Below are 20676 nucleotides of genomic sequence, written 5' to 3' on the forward strand. Positions count from 1 at the left end.
GCAGATAGGTACTCTGGTCCAGAGCACGCCAGGCACCCCTGCCTGGCATGCTCTGGTCCATGGGGTCACGAAGAGTCGGACATGACTAAACGACTAAACAACAACAACTCTGGTCCAGGGTCTTTTACAGCATAGTGTGGCAGCAATCAGACTCGGGAGGAGTGCTGGGGCTGTGAATTTTGCTCTGGGAACCTGCATGTTTGCTTATTTGCACCAAGCCATGATCTGGCACTTGGGCCAAAGTGGTACTTATTGCCAGCAGTTAGATTAGCATGAAGGCTGTGGTTTAAGATCTGAAGATTGCATTTTTTAAAGAAAAGAAAAGAATCCAAATGGACTGATACACTTTTATGCCTGAAATTTTTTTTTTTTTTACAAAGGATCCAAAATGATCCAAATGCAGCCTTGTATTTAATCCTGGTAGCCAAAGGCAAGCAAATGGGATCCTGTGCAGTTGAGTGAGTGAGCTGGCAAAGGAGGAATGGAGCAATCCGTCCCTCCTTTGTGCCCCAAACAGAACCTGTAGGCTGCCAGAAGAAATGAAAACATCTGCATTCAGCAGGCTACTGAAGAAGGGGCAGCACTCTTCATCCCTCTGCTGCCAGCTCTCAGCAGATTGGTGTTGGGTTGTATTTTTTTTTTTGCAGCTAATCACTTTTGTGGGCATCCCTACAGATGAGGGATGTCCACCCAGTGTACTCGATTCTGTTCTCCAGGCACTAGTTCAGGAACTGCAATTCTCAGCTGGATGCACAGACTCTCTGGCAAAGCTGACATCACTTAGCAGGGAAAGCTTCATAAGTAGGGAACACACGAGTGCTCAGATTGTCTGTAATAATCAATGGGTAGAAATGCATTTTCTAAAAGATCCTCCCATTTCCTGCACACACACTAAGAAGCAGACCAGCCTTTTCAGAATGTGAACGAGATAAAAACACCGTAATGTGACTATGATATCCACAGGGCGACAGATTGCTTCTTTTCCTCCACAAGTGAAATAGGCTCTTTTTTAAAAAAAACCACCTCTTGATTGAAATTTGGTTGAGCTAATTCAGTTGCTTAAGATGTCTGATCAAGCATATGCCAGTAAAAGGAAAACTGAACCTCTATTTTACAAGTTTTCAAAAGACCAAATTGGGCCATATTGGTGACAGATAAGAAATGTGTTCATTGCATTCTAACACAACTAGGAAGTATATAAATTGCACTTTGGTCATTGTGCATACAAAGCCTGCTCTGTACCATTGTGCTCAGTCCCCAGTTTAAGCATGAAGTGCACTGAGCAATCTCACAGATTGCTCTTCCAAAAGAAAGAAGCACGGCCTGTTATTCTGACCTTTTAAAATTACTGAGTAATATGATTGCTTTGCACTCCTTTTAAAATGCCAGTCAAAGGACCCAATCAAAGCTGAAGGTCCAGCCAATCCAAATATCGGGTCTTTTAAAAGGTTACAGTGTTCAGAACATGATGTTGCCCTTGACAGCTCTCATTGGAACTGCTGGATGCTGACCTTAACGCTAGGGCCACGAAAAGTGTAATGACAATACAAAATACTTGAATGGCACAATACAAGCTTCCCATTATTGCCAATGATGATAGGAATCGCCGTTGAGTCTTGTACAGCTATGGACATATCCTCTAGTTACACCTTTCTGAACCTTTCTTGGGCAGGAAAAGAACATCTTAAAGGAAGCATTTCTCCAACCGAGACAACCTGGTTTTGTTTTTGAATTGCTCTCGTCCTTAAGTTAGATAAAAAAGGTAAAGCTACCCCTGCCTGTACGGGCCAGTCTTGACAGACTCTAGGGTTGTGCGCTCATCTCACTCTAGAGGCCGGGAGCCAGCGCTGTCCGCAAACACTTCCGGGTCACGTGGCCAGCGTGACAAAGCTGCTCCGGCGAACCGGCGCCAGAGCAGCACACGGAACGCCGTTTACCTTCCCGCTGGTAAGCGGTCCCTATCAGAGCAGGCGGGTGAGAGGAGGTGAAGCAAGGCAGCCAGAGGAGTCTAGAAGAAAGGTGAGCTGACTTGTTGACAGAATGGGGAGCTGGCAAGCTGGTAATGCAACACACTGTTGAGCAGGGCAGCTAAGAGACAGAGAAGCTGGGAGAATGGCAACTTGGCTTTTGCTGGAAAGTCAAGTTGCTCTGACTGAGCAGGAGCCAGACTCATTGTAAAGGTCAAGGTAAAGGAACCCCTAACCATTAGGTCCAGTCGTGACCGACTCTGGGGTTGCGGTGCTCATCTCCCTTTATTGGCCAAGGGAGCCGGCGTACAGCTTCCGGGTCATGTGGCCAGCATGACTAAGCTGATTCTGGCGAACCAGAGCAGTGCACGGAAACGCCGTTTACCTTCGTGCCGGAGCGGTACCTATTTATCTACTTGCACTTTGATGTGCTTTCGAACTGCTAGGTTGGCAGGAGCAGGGACCGAGCAACGGGAGCTCACCCCGTCGTGGGGATTCGAACTGCCGACCTTCTGATTGACAAGTCCTAGGCTCTGTGGTTTAACCCACAGCGCCACCATGTAAAATGCTATTGGCTCCGTTGTGTCATTTGATCCCTTTTCTGGCCCTCTGCAGTACTGGCACAATGCACTGCAGAGAGTAGGCCAGAAGATCCCGCTTCTGCCAAGTTACCATATTGGTGCAGTGAGAAAGGAGCTGGGGTCTACTGGCCCTGGTTAGGGATGAGCTAGTTGTCTCCTCTAGTGATCTATAGCCTCACTCTGTTCTGGTGAAACCTGTAGAATCTCTAAAATCGGTTCCAGACTAGATTTCAGAACTGGAGCATGTGCAGTTTGTCCTAGTTTTCCATTTCTTTGGTTCATTTGTAGCTTCTCTGACTCTCCTGCCTTGGCAAAATGCACAACTGCATTGCTGTTTGTTTGTTTTAACTCTTCCAGAAAGAAATCAGAAGCCAGCCTGGATTGTTACTTATTGCTCGCTTTCGTTCCTCTACATTAGAACACCACACAAAAAGAATCAAAAGGTGCAACCACAAATTACAAGCATATCAAAACACTTTTTTGCAGAGGGTTTTGGTGTCTTTTCCACTGTGCACATGAATGTAAACTAGACAAGGGAGGGAGAGACGACAGATACAGATAGCAGCACTCCGTACAAACCTCAGGGGGAAAAATTGATTTGAAATGTAAAGATCTTTCATTCCTGCAGAATTATCTTCTTCAGAAATTGTATATAGTGACAAAGTTGTGTGTAGTATGTAATTGGAAGTCTCCAAAGCGGCGCGTCTTTGGTAAATGAACGCACAAAGTTGAAAGTCCTTTAGTGAAACAGTAGGTATACATTTCGGTAATACCTAGGTATATATGTATTTTGTTTTCCTAGCTTGATTGAAATTATTTATTATTTATATTATTTATTATTTCATAACAGGTAGATCATTAAGAGCTTCAGCGGCTTGTGCCTGGCGCCCCCCAGAATTCAGCACCTAGGTGCCCCACTCCCCTTGCACCCTCTGGTAAAGACGGCCCTGTTTGTATCCAGTGTTGTGCCAGAGCGGCTTTGCTGGTGTAACAGGACTTCAATTTCCTCTGTCTACCAGTATTATGTATTGTGGCATGGGGGTGTTCATTTATTTCCTATGTGGAAGCTATTCAAAAGTGTGATCAAATTCCAGCCAAATACAAGTGTCTGGCTACAATGTACATTCTACATATAGCATAGTCAGTGAGCTAGTTGTTCAACATGCATAATAATCAAAGGATTGATGATTATCAGTAAGTTTGTTTTTTTCTTTACTGATCTTGTTCCACTGCAAGTTCCTTTCCTTGCTTGTATTTTTAACTTTGTCTCAAAATAAAATTCTGATTAAGGAAGCGGGAGGGAGGAAAAAAAGGCAGTTGGTTCCACTTCCAGGAAAAAATTGGATTAAAAAAATCAGACGAGGATAATTATGTAAGGAACCATCCCAATTATGTTGCTGCTGCAAAGGTAGTGACTGTGGAAAAAATAGAAAAAGAGGCGCTCAATTCTTCCTGTTTTTGAATGGATTGAAAAGATCTGGTCCATTGTGACAATGATTAAACTAACTGACTAAAGGCAGCTACAAATAACTCAACCCGATAAATTGATGGAGAAATAGGAGTTCTTCTAGATGCTTGGAATAACAAGCACAGGGACGACATGCAGCCTTATGCAGTTTTCAACCTGTTGTAATGTTATTATTTGGAACTTTTGTTGCTGGTACATTGTAAAACTTAAAAACATTAACAAAAATAAAATAAAACGAACTACATTACTTCATGTTTTACAAGAGCCAACAACCTATCATGCCTTTTTTTTTTAAAAAAAAACCACAACAACAAACCCAGACACAACAACTGAAAAACCCACAGTGCTACTAATTAAAGCAGGCATAGGCAAACTCCGGCCCTCCCAATGTTTGGGACTACAATTCGCATCATCCCTGACCACTGGTCCTGTTAGCTAGGGATGATGGGAATTGTAGGCCCAAACATCTGGAGGACCAGAGTTTGCCTATGCCTGAATTAAAGCAACATGAACTTATCTCCTTATAAACTTTCCCACCCTGGAAAGTACAGAATGTCAGAGTTTAAAGGGACACTATGGCTCTTTGCTCTTTTCTTATTAATTCTGCCGGGTGTGCTTCATTTATCACAAGCAGAGGCTGTTTTGCATCTAAATCTCCTGGTGGGAACCCCATCATGGATGCCGCGAAAATAGGATTCTGTTCTGCAGTGGTGACACCCCCCCCCCACTATTGTGTCACTAATTAATGGTCACTTCCCATCACAGCGAAACGCTGCAGCGAGAGGGATGATCGCGGCAGAAACAAGGGGGTTCATTATGCGCTTACCGACAAGCATTTCAAGTCGACAGCTTTGCCGGCTGCACATTGTTTCTCACAAGCACATCACTTCTGGCAGTCACTCAAGTGATCATTAAAAGAAGAGAAACGTCAAACATACTTGAAAATGCTTTGTCATTAGTGTCTTCCGGTCATCTTCAATTTGCCGGAACTTGGCCTTCAGCCCTTTCATTTGTGTTTCCATCCTTAAAACGTACTGGAAATCTCTCTGAGTCCGTAGGTTTAAAACTTCAATGGACTGGGACATATTCTGAACCTGTTAAGGAAGAACATCAATTATGCTCTCAGAATATACTGTCTATCTATCTATATACTTAAGTTTCTGTTCTCACACATAAAAATGCTGTTATATCAAACGCTGAATGATACGCGGGCATGTGTCAGCATTCAGATTTGCTAGGCATTTTGCTGAGCTCTGAAATTCACAAGAACAGCGAATTGGAAACACAGTCTCGTTTTGTACAGGTACGACCCCTTCTAAAATTAATGAGACTGTGGAGGTACAGAATTTGAACCTGTCCCTTTACCCCATCAAACAATGCCTGCAAAAAAGAACATATTGTGGCAACTCAGCAAAAGAGGAACATCGATGCTGAGGCAGAGCTGCATATTTTTGCACAAATATATATGTTAAATACTGTAGTAGCCTGAAGCAAGGTGTGTGTGTTGCTTTTAGGTCAGTTCAGGACAGTGCTGGGAATCAGTAACAACCACAGGCTGGTATGGAAGCAGTCTCTTATGGCTGCTTCATACATGACATAGTTTAAAGTGCACACCTAAGTAGGTGTGAGTGTATGGCTAAAAGATGTAAATGCTGTGAACACACACACACACACACACACACACACACACACACACGTGCGCACACACACACGCGCGTGCGCACACAGAGACAGAAACCCACCCACCACACCCACCCACCCACAAATATATACCGTATTTTCTGCTCTATAGGATGCACTATTAGAGGGGGTGAACAAGAAAAAAAATTCTCCCCCTCTCTGCTCAGCGCCCCTTCAGCAAAGCGGCAGGAGAAATGGAGCCCCTTCCATTTCTTCTCCCGCTTGGCTGAAGGGGCGCTGCACAGCTCTCCCTCTCTGCTGAAGCCAGGAGAGTCTTGCTCTCCTGGCTTCAGCAAAAGGAACCCGAAGCCTCTGGAGCGCAGCGCGAGGTCCCACTGCACTCCAAAGGCTTCAGGCGGATATCCCTGAAGCCTGGAGAGCGAGAGGGGTAGGTGCACACTGATCCCCTCGCTCTCCAGGCTTCAGCGAAAGCAACGCGAAGCTTGGGGAGCGTGGAGGGAGCGCTCCCTCTGCGCTTCGGAGGCTTCACGTTGCTAACACTGAAGCCAAGGAGCCTGCATTCGCTCCATAGGATGCACACACATTTCCCCTTAATTTTTGGAAGGGAAAAAGTGCGTCCTATATAGCGAAAAATACGGTATGTCTGTCTGTCTGTCTGTCTGTCTGTCTGTCTCTCTCTCTCTCTCTCTCTCTCTCTCTCTCTCACACACATTGGCTTAAGCTCCTGCTTAGGGATGCTTGAGGATTACATGCAGTCTGTATTTTTATTTTTTATTTTTTTATAGATATTTATTAGAATTTCCAAATTAATACAAAGCATGCAGTCTGTATTTTTAAATAAAACGACTGGACTCACATTTCCCAGACTGATAGGGATATCCAAATATCCAATACCTTTGGTATTGATACTTAGAAGTCATATCGAAATGCATATAAAAGCCATACTTTAGTGTAAAATGCCAAAGTAATGCATATTTCATGAAAAACTTGTACAAAAATAATGCACTTTTTACAAGTTCCCAGGCTGAAACAGAAACAAAATGGAATGGGTTTAAGAACAGATGTGAAAGCAACGCAGATCAAAAATACAGTGGTACCTCAGGTTAAGTACTTAATTCATTCTGGAGGTCCGTACTTAACCTGAAACTGTTCTTAACTTGAAGCACTATTTCTGGGTTAGCGGAATCTGTAACCTGAAGCGTATGTAACCTGAAGCGTATGTAACCTGAGGTACCACTCTAGACTGAACCATCCATCTCTGCTCCTGGTCAAATAAGCACCTGGCAAACTTTGTTTGCTGTCATCAGTGGTATGGCTCTGCCACTCTCCTGACCTCCAGTTGGTTGCAGTGCTGCACACCAGGCGGTACAGTGGTTGCCACAGTGCAAACGCACCTGCAGGAGCATTGCCTTGCCTCTGCCACTGTGTTTGCACCCTGTCAACCTCCCCTTCCCAGTAAGCGGAAGTGGTCAGGTGAGTGCCACTGCTGTCATACGCATCTTTTGGGTGTGCCTCAAGCTTTTCATGTTTTAGCTGCTGCCTCTTCCCCACTGTAAAACTGCTAAAAGTTCCCCTTTCCTTGAGCTTCAGATACATGTTGGTTGTTGAGGAATGCAGGAGACTGGATTCAGAAGGATGGAGGGGAAGGCAGAGCCCCTGCTGTTCTCACAGAGCTTGCTGGGCAGCCTTTGGGCATCATCTATAGTGGTTAACTGAGGAATGAAGACCCAAGAGTTCAGGGGTCTAGGACCAAATACAGCCTCAGAAATACAAAAACAAAATAAAACAGGGTGGCATCTGAATGGGGAATTTTCAGGTGCACCAAAGGGGAGAGTGACTTCTTTTTTGAGTACAACACTTGACTTTGGATGGATGTTTTCTTGTGCTAATTTGAAGTCACTCAAGAACTCAGGGCTCTCAGCGACCAATTCATCACTTTCAGTGTGCTTTCTTGATTGCATTAGGACACTGGCCCTTTGCTCATCCAAGAACTCTTTAGCCTAGGGAATCAATTGGATTGTACACTTCAAATTCTGTGACACAGTCTTGGTTCAAACAAAAATGCACTATTTTGTGGGGGAAATGTGCACACAAAATGAATAGTTTTGAAACACAAAACATGCATTTTAAGGCTGGAATGTGTACCAAAATGCATAAGATGTGCATAATAAATTCTAATAATAATAATAATAATAATAATAATAATAATAATAATAATAGCACATTTTTGTGCATTAAAAAATCCAAAATAATGGGGTGGAAGGGACCTATGATTGAGAGAAAATGACATGGAACAGAAACAGGCTTCCCTATTCAGCTGCCACTGTTTTAAAAGAGAGTATATATCAGATGACACAAAAATGTTAAGTATTCTAGTTCAGGAATTGGCAAATTTGATTTCATTACTTCTCAGTTCATAATCCCAAAATACTGTGCAAAAGAAATGTCTAGATGGGATTTTCAATAGGGGAGAAAATAAAACGAAGTAGGGAGGCTGAAAAGACCAGAAATGTGGGGTTGGGGGGTTGGGGGGGGGAATAAAATATAGCATGCTTCTGCTAATGTTTCAGGTGCTATGAACCATATTATGTGGCTTCTCAGAAGTATGGCATCTCCTTGATGGGGGGGGGGGGTTGCCACCATCCTTTGAAAGGATGTATTGTGAGAGTGGTTCCATCAATATTCAGACCTCAGGGGCCTTAGAACCACAAAAAAAAAAAAAAGGACGACCAGAAATGCAACCACCTTCTGTGCTGAGGAGCAGAACTGCTGACATAAATAGCTATTCCGTATCAAGTCCACCCCCACCTACCCTATAAATTCTGGGCGATCTCAGTGCTGGTGTGACATCACCACATCACGTACTTCCCCACTCCCACTCTGAATCACTGCCAGATTTGTTGAAACACCGGGATCAGGGTCTTTGATGTGGGGTCATGGTTTTAGTTCAGCCCTGACTCTTGATACATTGGAGTGCATATATTTATTTTCCTTTCAAAGCCCCCAAATTCTATACTTTCCTGATACTTTCCTTTTTGATGTGTCTGTGCTTTGGAAGATGCGAGACAGCAATATTTGTTCAAGTACAAAGCGTCTCATCCCCCGCCTTCCCTGAACTATGCTAGTGTTTTCTTCTGCAAGTGCAACCTGCACATTGGATCTCCTTCTCACTGAAATAAAAGGAGAAACTAAAAGAAGAAGAAGAAGAAGAAGAAGAAGAAGAAGAAGAAGAAGAAGAAGAAGAAGAAAGCCCTGGTGTCCAGACATATACCCACAAATGCCTCAACATTTCCTTTTGCAATCAGCCTTCCTCATACTGTACTGGAAGCAGCTTCCTCCAGCCCCTTGAGATTGGGTTCACTCTTCCCACCTTGGATCAAATCTATGTTTCCAGGTGTCATAAGAAAGCTGCAGAGATAGTGCAGGATAGTGGGCACCCCAGAAATGATCTCTTTCAGCTTCTGCCTTCTGGAAGAAGGTACAGGGTTATAAAGACTAGGACTAGCCGCCTGAGAAACAGTTTCGATCCAAATGCAATTTTGGTTTTAAACACAGTGTAAGGTAGTCTCTATGGGAGTATATTGTATTTAATTATGGGGTATCAGAGTTTTTAGGGGGCTAACCAGGCTGGGATAGCTGGGATAGCAGGCTTGTTGGTTTTTGAATGTCCGATGTAGATTTTTTTCAATTTCGTTGTTCTGTATGGGACAATGACAATAAAGATTATCGTATCATATTCAAGAGTGAATTGTTGTGGTATAAACTGCAGAGTGGAGAGCCATGGTGCCCACATGGAAGTCTGTCCATGGTGCTTTAGTTCCAACCTTTGCCAACTGACTCCCTGGCTTCATCTTCACAAATGGAGGAAGCTCCATATTGAAATGCATTATATTAATACTTTCATAGTCTGCTTGTGAGCTTCCAGTGGCATCTTTCAGTGCTAGAACAAGATGCAGATGGCCACCAGCAATTAGAAGCTGGACAGCAGGTAAAGGTAAAGGTAAAGAAAGGTAAAGGTGTGGGAATGTTGAGGGTGGCAAGAGAGGATATATTGATTATTAATATGCTTCCTAACTTGCGCTAGGAAGTTTCTTCACTCTGCCCCCTTTGCAGCAGAAAACCAGTTGTAGACTTGTGTGAGACTTTTAAGACAACAAACAATTCAATCTGGCTTGCCCAGATTGAGATATGTTCTATTATTCCTGGTAAGACCCCTTTGATCCCTCCTAAAAGAATAAAGACACAACAGTCTTATTCATAAGTAACAAAAAATAGTTTTACTCACGATCAGTCAGAGCACAGTGTGATCCCTGAAGGCAAGCTTTAGGCTTAAAGTTACAAACATGTACAAACAGGTTTACCCCATATGGGAGATAACCTGGGGGGCTGCTGGCTTGCAGCAGTCCAGGTGAATCAGGAATTTGGCAGGACGAAAAAGAAGATCGAAGAGAGGGAGGTGGCTGAGTGACTTGGCATCTTACCAGGTCTGGAAAGGTCACGCCCACCTACTAGTTACATGCAAGGAAGGATGCTCCAGGTCAGGAGGAACAGGAAGTTGCGACTGGCTGGACTAACATTCCCTGCATGACTACTCTAGCAAAACAGGTAATGTTGTACTTGACTGCTCCCAGTGGATTACATCCCACAAAAGGACCCCTGGACGGTTAAGTCCAGTCAAAGGCGACTATGGGGTTGTGGTGCTCATCACACTTTCAGGCTGAGGGAGCCAATGTTTGTCCACAGACAGCTTTATGAGTCATGTGGCCAGCATGACTTAACTGCTTCTGGTGCAATGGAACTCCATGGCAGAAACCAGAGCGCATGGAAATGCTGTTTATGTTCCCGCTGCAGCGGTACCTATTTATCTACTTGCACCGGTGTGCTTTCGATCTGCGAGGTTGGCAGGAGCTGGGACCAGAGTGACAGGAGCTCACCCTGTTACGGGGATTCGAACCACCAACCTTCTGATCAGCAAGCCCAAGGGGCTCAGTGGTTTAGACCATAGCACCACCCATGCCCCATAGGACAGCAGGACTGAGCAAGCACACAGTTCACCCAGTCACAGTCTTCTCCATTGGGGTAAGGTATATGTTATTTCTGTTTAAATTATAGCAATGAATCCATGTGCAAATTGTATGCAGGTGGGTGCCTTCTTCTTTGGTAATGCATTTCCTCATTTTTGGTGCTGCTTAAATGACCAGCCTAGAGTAGGTGGACCTCTGACCTGATGCAGCAAGGCGTACTTTAAACTTTTAAATTTGTAAACCAACTCCGCCCTGAGGGATAGGTTGGGTCAGAAATTCCCACAGATGCAGACAACAATGCTATGGATTTCTGATTACTTAATCTTCTGTAACTCTGCTCCTAGTTTAAAAAGACTGCAAAGCTGGTATTTCATCAAAATGCAGATTTGCTACTTATCTAGCTCTTAGCGCTTTTTGAGAAACTGCCAGTGATAATAGCAAATCCACAACTTTTATTATCCTTGTCGCTGTGCAAGTCAAGCAAATAAAACACCCCTTAGAACTGTGACAAAACTAGGGCTGTTTGTTTTGCTAGAGTTGCTGTTAATCTGAATCTGTAAGAAGATTCAATGTGACATAAAAGGGAAATTCCTTGCATACTCAATGTGATTAAATTAAAATAATTTTATTAGGGCTGTACTCAATATCATTCAGATTTGCTTTTGTGGCTGAAAATACTATGGGGAAGAAATGGTTCCAGAAACACTGATTGCATGCTGAGGTCCCCCCAAACACCCCAACCCAATAACTCACACATCACACGTAATTTTTGTTTAAGGTTTTTGGCATAATTTTGGCCACAACTTTATTATCATACACATTGTGAATGGTTGCTTAGGCATTGGTTATGACTAGCTATCCCCCCCGCCTTGGGGGATAGCACTGACTCCCGGATTCCAGCGAGAGTCAGTGTGGAGGAACAAGATCAGGGACAACTGGAGCTGCGACACAGACCCTCAGTTCCATCCCCGCATGTCCCTTGGAGCTTACGCGGCCCGCACCCGATTCCAGGGGTTTGGACGAAGGGATGGTAAGCCCCAGAATTCCTTTAACGGAATTCCCGTTCCGCAGCAGCATTGGAGGGGCAGGCACAGCCAATCCATACCCCTCCACCAACCAATTTAACCAATGCCTAACCGCCAACCTTACAAGTTGTGACGATTTGCTACGCAGTAGGCAAAACCCAATTGGCACACACTAATCAGCCAAAAGGAAAAATTCCTACCAGGCCCCTGCACCAATGCGAACGACCCCATGACAGGCATAGCAAGGTCAAAGCGAAAGCCCAATCAAGGGAGGGCGGGCGGGTGATCCGGTGTCCACAGCGAAAGAGAAAGGAACAAGCTGTGGACCTTGCTTAAATAACCACTGATCCCACCCCTAAATTGGCAACATCAAATTTACCCCAGCAACACCAGCCACCAATCTGCTCTCGGCCCCTTAAATTTAATCTGGCCGGCAACCTGGGTGTTTTTGTCTGGCCCTATCCGCAACACGTGCTCTCATTTAATGAGAACTCGCTTTGTGTGAATAGTATTTTTTCTGAATATTGTTCAGAAAAACTGGGTAGTAGTCATTATTCTACCCCCCTGAGCATAAGGAGCATTAATTCCAATGGGCCTACTTTGAGTAAAATTTAGTTGAATACAACCCACTGTTTCCCATCATTGCTGCCACTACTTTGGCGTCATTTTGTTTCCCAGGCCGTTCCTTCTGCCTACTTCCTAGATTAGTCACATGATTGATTCCTCACAATCTGGGATCATACAGTGAATAGGATAATGTCACATGGCTAAGTAAGCAAGCAGATTTGCCTACATGATGTTGTCACTGAGAGCAAGCAAAGTCAATGAAGAGTGAGAGCAAGCTAGTATGCTTTTTGTGAGGAGTGCCAAAGTATACTGTTGAAAAGGGGAGGGTTGGGGGTTTTTTTGCCACTGCTGTACACGTTCATAAAAATACAGGAGCAGTCTGAGTTTGTGCAGAATATTTTGGGGTTTTTAAGCAAGACTTGTGGCAAGGGTGGGGCTTATGGTAAAAATCACAAAACACACTACAATTTGATTTAATGTCTGGACTCGACAAATTCATGGAGAAAAGGTCAGGTTTTAACTAATGGGCAGTTAATCCTTTAAAAACTGTATTGATTACAGTCACAGACCAATATAATTTGTTACACTCAAATAATATGCATTAAAAAGATATGGATGAATTTACCGAAGAACCAAAAAAAGAAGTTCTCACTTTACCATCTGCTTCCACATTTATATTAAAGAGACAAGGAATTTAGCTACCTTATACGTAACATAAATAGAATTGATGATTACGCAAAAAGATATCACAGTTTCAGTGGATCTTCTTGTTGAGTTCTTAATAAAGGGGGTGGAGGCACAGGCTCTTTGGGCTCCATATACAAATTGCAGTGTCTTTCAGATTTCACAAAGATGTGGTCACTCACCAAGAAGAGTCTTACTGAACTGGAGGGCAGAGCCAAGAAAAACTACATGGCCAGAGGCTGAACAGCTCTGAGAACTAGTTTCTGGGAGACAAATAATGGTGAAGCACTGTTGCCTTTCTGCCTTTCCAGAGAAGCAGCCTAGAGATGTCTGACTGGCTACTCTACCAACAGGAAATACTGGGTGAGGTAGATTCAGAAGGCCCCATATTATGCTTTTGTTATTCTGGAAGTGATCTCCTTTACTTCAATAGGTTGTCTATCAAGGATGCGGTTTATAGCTATGGAGATGGAAAACATCAGTGCTGCGAAATTGCCGGAAAGCCTCGAGAGCATTTTAGTGCAAGAGTGTAAATGGCATGGTCCCTTTGTTAACAAACAATCCCGGAAGAGGAGCAGCTACACAAATATTCCCTTATTATTTTAAAACTGAAGTCTATAACCTCACCCTCCACCACCGTGCTCATGAATTCTTTTATTCTGGAAGACAGTTTGCTTTTATTTCACAATGCCTGAGCAAATGTAACATCTGAAACTTCGAGGAACAGCAGCACGACAACCCAGCTGTTTTTAAAATCCTTGTGGCTATGTGTGCCTATTGATGTGGAATATTGCCTTTCTCCTGGTTTGCCCTCATGTTGTGATTTCTTAGAACTGGTCCACACATATGGATCCCTTGCCTACTTTTCTGCACTTGATTACTGCACAATTGATGACTGCACAATTGAATCACACCTTATCTCTGGAGCCAGTTGTGGGTTTCTCTGTGGAGAAACTCTACTGTGGAGAGAAGGATTCCATACTTTGATGTATCACATGAAAACAAACACTGCATTCATTCATTCATTCGATCGTTTGTTTGTTGGTAGTAGGCCACTCTCTTTATTTTGCATAAATTTACTGCCACTCCTACCCATAATCTTAATTTGGTGTATGAAAGAGAAACCTTAAAAAACCTGCAGAAACAGTTCAATAATATCAGATTCCAGATCTTCAACAGGGATAGCCCCCCTAAAAAATTACTCTGTGCAGAAGCCCAGAGCCAAATGGATAATGACCATGTAGCAGCAGGAAGCGTCATATTCCGGAGACTGTTTGGAGGGAGGAAGACAGAGCCACATGCTCCAGAGCAAGGCTAACACTCCAAAAAAAGGGATAGGCAGCAGAGTGAGTAATAAAATGGCACAATTTGTGCTTAGCAGTCACAGGTGCAACATCTACTTCTCCTCAGCAATTAGAGATCCTTTAGATCTGCTGGACAGCTCCCTGTCATCTGTAATAAGACAGGCATCCGAGCCAAACAACAGTGGTGTCCATGGTTGAGTTTTTTCCACACCAGTAAGGATTGAATGACCCCAAACACTACCATAGGCAGAGATGTGGTTGACTGGAAGCAAACAAGGTCTAGTGAATCAGTCAAACATATGGCAGGCAAGATGTCACTATGATGTTGAGCTGGGGTACAGAATGGGTGCTTCATTATAAATTCATTTCTCACAGCAGTTCTTTCATGGCACTCAGTTTGCGAATTACTAAGTTGGCTGTGGCAATTATGTAACACTGAGTATCACCATTTGTCTTTAGATTATTAAAAGCTAAAATTGGAAAACCAGCCACTAATGCCTGATTATCTTTAGAACTCTTTATTATCTAGCGCAACAATTTCTGTTTTCAGCGTGGCACACAAAATTATAATATAAATTGCAAATCTACAAAAGAGATTACGGTGATTATTAAAAAGTTCTTTTTTTGTTGCCCACAGAAGCTCTTTTTCTCAAAACACCTATTTGGGACACTGTCAGCACCACTAATTGCAATTTGTGAGGAAACACAAATGCTGCTTTTGCAGAAATTATGGGCAGACTTTGTCTCTGTAGTATGTTTGCTACATATTGTCACCCTCTGTGTCAGGTGCTCATTGCCCTCTGTTGTTTAACATTAAGAAGAGAAAGTGGATGTCAATTACTTTTAAAATGGAAAATAAAAATATTATTTAAAAGGGAGTGAAAGAACATATTTTCATGAGCATCTTAATAGGCAAAAGGAAGGTTATCTGGTGACCATACTCACCTTTTCCAGTAGTTGTCTCAGCTGCTTGCTTTTGGCATCTCTGGAGCAAAGGTTTTGTTCTGGAGCAACCACAGTGCAAATACATCTTCCATCTGGGTCTTGGGCGGAACTATAGACTTGCCAGCCTTCTTTGGGGCTGATTTGAGTCTGTGAACAAGAAATAATGGGACACTATAATAAACAAGCACAGAACGGAGAGAAAGAGAAATGGGGTTTCATTTGCAGATGACCATTTACCGTATTTTTTGCTCCATAAGACGCACCTAGTTTTTAGAGGGGGAATGCAAGAAAAAAAAAAAATTAAAGGGAGTGCTGAGCAGAGCCTGTATGCATCCCAGGCTTTGCTCAGCTCTCCCTTTCACGAGCCGCGAGGAGCGTGTGTGCGGCGCTTGCATGCTTTTCCCCGAGGTGGGAGAAGGGCAGCCCATCACGGATGCCCTTCTCCCTCCTTGGGGAAAAGCCTCCATGCGGCTCTTTAAAGGGAGCGCGGCTCTTGCTGGCTTTTGTGGGAAGTGGGGAAAGGGACAGAGCGCAGCTAAGCCAGAAGCTAGAACAGTGAGAGGGAGCTCAGCGATCTCTCTCGCTGTTCTGGCTTCTGGGATAGCTGTGCAGCCTCTTCAGGGCAGCGGGATGAAGGCTCCCCCACTGCCCTGAAGAGGCTGCGTGTGGCTAAGCCAGAAGCTAGAACAGTGAGAGGGAGTGCTGCTCTGGCTTCTGGGATAGCTGCACAGCCTGCATTTGCTCCATAACACACACACACATTTCCCCTTACTTTTTAGGAGGGAAAAAGTGCGTCTTATAGAGTGAAAAATATGGTATTTATTAATTAAATAGAATCTGTACAGTGTTCCATTGCACAAAATCTCTTAAGTAGTTTGCATAAAATTGGATTGACCAAAGTTGTTGGACTTTTTTGTGGGAAGACCCAAAGTTGTATTGACCTGTTGGACAGCCCTGAATTAGTGGGTACTTTGCTGCATTCATCAAGAGGATGTTCTGATGTCAGAGGCATGGCAAAGAAGCACCAGTTGTGCTTCTTGTGCCTCATTAGTGCTGTGGTTGGCAGGGCTTGAAGCTGGGACCTTGTGTTTGCAAAGCATTTATTCTCCCACCAAGCTGTGGTGTCTCCTTACTTCCATCAGAGGAACCAGATGACCATAGATGACCTAGAAGAGCAGAGCTACGAAGCTTTCACATGGAATGGAAATCTCTAAAATCTCTACACTGCAACAGCTATAAAAAGAAAATGAAACAATCCACCCTTTGTGCCTTTTTAATTTCTTTTCAGAAAGGGCAGAGGTCCTGATCCAGGAAGGATATCCGAATGCACAGGGCTTACTTATAGCCTGTTTATGTGGGCTAAGATATGAGAGGTTACTGTTTCTCCTCTCACTGCTCACTAAGGGCCAAAGCAGATCTTACTTTAATTGTGTTAGTAATCATGCTTCACCCTGATTTCGACCCTGGGGATGGAGCCATGGTGAACAGGGCAGTTTTTCATTGGATGGGATTGGATATTCCACTATGTGAATATCTGTGCAAGGATTTGGACACTAAACCCTGTTTTGCTGGATACGTTTGCAGAGCACAATTTACCCCAAGTGGAATGATGGCTGGATCAGCACTTTACTTCAACTTGGCCAAAGGAGCTTATCTGCTGAAAGGCACAGTGCAAAGCTGATAATAAATAAAGAATAAAATAAAATAAAATAAATGGCAGGCCATGCATGTCATGCAAAGCTAATCCTGACTTTGACCTATGATTGACACTCATGCCCACACAAGATGCAAGGCGTGATGTTTTTCTAACTGCAGAAGAGGAACCACAACCTCACAAGTGTCTTCTTCTGTGATGTTACCACGTTAACTACTGATGGATAATTATCCTCTAGTAACTTTGGCATCACTCCCGGACATACAAGAAATGCAGACTAAGTTGCAGCCTTCACAACTACCAACTATCCACAGACACAAAAGTGACAGCACAACCCAGAACAAATTGCCTAATAAAAGCATTAGAGAAAACCATTCAACACACCCAAGACAAAACAGAGAAAGCATGCATTGGGGTAGAAGTTAGCTTTTAAGTGACACAGTACAGTATTTCTAGCACAAATGTGCAGTTATGTTTTAATTGTTTTAGCAAAAAGATAGCATTGACGTCTTTTGTTTTAAAAAACGAAGAAGAAAGGTTTACATGTCTACAATTATTGAATTGCACACTGCTTGGCATTTCTTTAGGGTTAATCTCACGCAGCCCTCCCCAGACACAAGGCAGCAAAGGCTTTGGACGAGATGCAAGAGAGTTAATAATTTTTTAAAAAAATCATCGCAGAAATATGAAGAAACAAGACTGCAAGGCATTTTTCTACCTCCAAAACCTTTCAAGCCTCAGAGGACTTTGTGAAGTAGAGAGTAGATATTGCAAAGCAGACTAGTCATTAGCAGAACTGAAAATAGATCTGGGAAGCACGCTGGTTTTGAAAAAGTCAGTGTCAAATTAAAATGTCTCACCTAGACTGGATATGCAGAGGCAGCAGAAAGTGAGGGTAGAATCCTAGTGGCAGTGGAACAGATGGAATGACTCTGGACTGTGGTGATAACAACAGCTTTTAATGTTCCTCTACAATTAAAACCAAACTCTCTCACTGCAAACAGAAAACTAGCGCAGTAGTTGGAGGGAAAGGCAAGCTCCTCCTTCCTGATGTGCTAGTTATCTACTTGCAGGGAGCTTTTACATGAGGGAACATGCAAAACCTGCACCCTTCACCTCCAGTCTGAAATGCCACAGCCCATTACACCACCGTTGGGCTTTACCACCCAATTCCTACCCATATGCAAAGCCAGTAGGTCCTCTAAGGATGTGCTCTGTCTTTACTTTATAGGTGGATGGGGGTAAGAGGAGCAGGCAACACTTTCAAGCCCTATGCTTTGTGGATATCCATGGTACTGGACATATGACACAAATCGAGAATATACATACTGACAATTACAACCAAGGAAATAGGGCGGCTCCTAAAATACATATCTCAGGTGTCAACAGCCAATGTTAAAAGGTGCATCTTCAGCATACCTCTAATGAAGGTGCCATATACAGTGGTACCTTGGGTTAAGTACTTAATTCGTTCCGGAGGTCCGTTCTTAACCTGAAACTGTTCTTAACCTGAGGTACCACTTTAGCTAATGGGGCCTCCCGCTGATGCCGCGCTGCTGGAGCACGATTTCTGTTCTCATCCTGAAGCAAAGTTCTTAACCTGAGGTACGATTTCTGGGTTAGTGGAGTCTGTAACCTGAAGCGTATGTAACCTGAGGTACCACTGTACATCTCTGTGGAGAATGAATTCCACAAATTAGGGACCTGTGCCTACTTCGAGAACAGGTGTTTATGAATCAATGGGTTAAGTTAGTGTTTTTATATATATATAGATAACCTAACTGGTTTCCTGTACTTCTCTTCTGCTTGTAGCTTTCAGGTGGAACTTTTCCTTCAGTTACAATAAAGGAAGGATTTTGAAGTCCTGGTTATGAATTGCTCCACCCTGAACACAAACCCAACAGCTTGCAATGCGCCATGTTAGTCCACTCCTTCCCTGATTCATGTATATGGCATGGAGGGCCTACTAAACTACACACACACAAACACACACTCTTCAGCATTTCCTGTACATTGTACCAGGTACATATTAATGAGAATGGTCAAACTGACAACAAATATATTTGAGGGCCAACCAACACCATCTGCCCTGTGAGGAGGATGAAGAGAGTGAGGAAGGCAGCTGAAGGCATCCAGATGGACTGTACCCTCCCCACCTGGTCAGCTTTACAAGTTAAAGCATTTGTCTAAGTTCTTTAAAATTTTAAACTGCCTTGGCAGAAAGGCAATATATAATGAATGAATGAATGAATGAATGAATGAACTGGTGCTTCCACAGCACAGACCTGCACAGAGTGCTCTTCCCATTCAGCCCTGAAGCCCACTGTGTGACCTAAAAGTGGAAGAGGGGTGTAGGACTATGGACTCCTTGGAAGAAAGCTGGGAAATTAATAGAATGAATGTATCAGCATCCTTTCAGAACAATCCTATATATACAGATAACCATCTACACTACTAACTTAAAACATCAGAATAACGGAAAGTAAGCTAAAAGGTAAAAGGTAAAGGACCCCTGGATGGTTAAGTCCAGTGAAAGGTGACTGTGGGGTGCAGTGCTCATCTCACTTTCAGGTCGAGGGAGATGGCATTTGTCCACAGACAGCTTTTCGAGTCATGTGGCCAGCACAACAGAACACTGTGACGGAAACCAGAGCACACGGAAACTCTGTTTACTTTCCTGCCACTGTGGTACCTATTTATCAACTTGCACTGGTGTGCTTTCGAAGTGCTAGGTTGGCAGGAGCTGGGACAGAGCAACTGGAGCTCACTGCATTGCGCGGATTCAAACTGCCGACCTTTTGATTGAAAGAACAGCTTTATACACAGCATAATTTTCATTTACTGTCATTCCGTCCTTAAGCTATTGCTTATGTAGTCAAAATGGCAAGAACCATACACAGAAGGGAGGTATCAGCAGACTTGGGTTAACCTTGTTTGCAGAAGTACTTTTTTCTTTTTAAGAAAAAAAACTACCCTTGGGATTGGGGATCCCCCAAAACAGCCCCATGAGCCCCCTCACTGTCCATGGAATTCTGCCATACTGCTGAGAGAGGAAAAACAGAAAACTATGTGGAAGGGAAATGGAATGGGCTGCTTAGAAAAGGAGGACATAGATATTTAAAGGTGGAGAGAACAATCTCATTGTCTGAATTGGTCATTTCCTGGTCACAATGTAAAGCTATTTTTATAGGTCCCCAGGGAAGGGAAGTGAGACCTGCCAAAGATTAAATCAATGGAGAAATCAAAGATTTTAATTTAGTTATTACAGATGTCGGAAAATTCTGCCAAAAATGGAAAAGGAAGCAGAAATGGCTGCAACTTACAGCAATAGTCAGGAACAGAAAACTCTCAAATGAATACAGTGGGTATTCATTCACACTGTTGTTTCAAGTCTGCAAATAGTGCATAATTAGTAACTTTTTTTTTTTACGGTGTCCTGACACTTTTTTTATATTGAAATGAATGTAAGTCACATAAGTAATGTAAATAGTTATGTAACTTACATTGAATAGCAGACATTGAGACCTATAACATAGTGTTTGGTAGAAACCAAACTGCAGTGGAATGGAAATGGTGCTAATTGTGACAAATACAGGTCAGAATGGATAATGCTGCCTTATGTAGTAGTTATGACTGAGTACTAACGTGTCTACCCCACCCAATTCCTCTGAGGCAGACTGGATTGAAGTGCCTGGAACCCTGAACAGAAACAACATTTTGTTTCAGGGCTTTACCTAAGACATTAAAAATTAAGATTGACTTATAATTTTCTAAAATAATTCAAATGCTGAAAAGGTAACAAATACAATCTATTTT

General features: G+C 43.2%; 1 protein-coding gene across 3 annotated transcripts in view; it reads right to left on the reverse strand.

Moving 5' to 3' along the window:
- OLFM3 (olfactomedin 3) overlaps positions 1-20676 on the reverse strand; it is a 167364-nt gene that overhangs the window by 23520 nt on the left and 123168 nt on the right. For all 3 annotated transcript variants that reach the window (XM_081866024.1, XM_081866023.1, XM_081866025.1), the window contains exons 2-3: positions 15207-15353; positions 4955-5110 (exon numbers count right to left, since the gene is read on the reverse strand). In XM_081866024.1, coding sequence (XP_081722150.1) covers positions 4955-5110; positions 15207-15353 — 303 coding nt within the window. The remainder of the gene's footprint in view (positions 1-4954; positions 5111-15206; positions 15354-20676) is intronic.

This window comes from Podarcis erhardii, assembly GCF_964252035.2.
Source record: "Podarcis erhardii genome assembly, chromosome: 6".
NCBI lineage: Eukaryota > Metazoa > Chordata > Lepidosauria > Squamata > Lacertidae > Podarcis > Podarcis erhardii.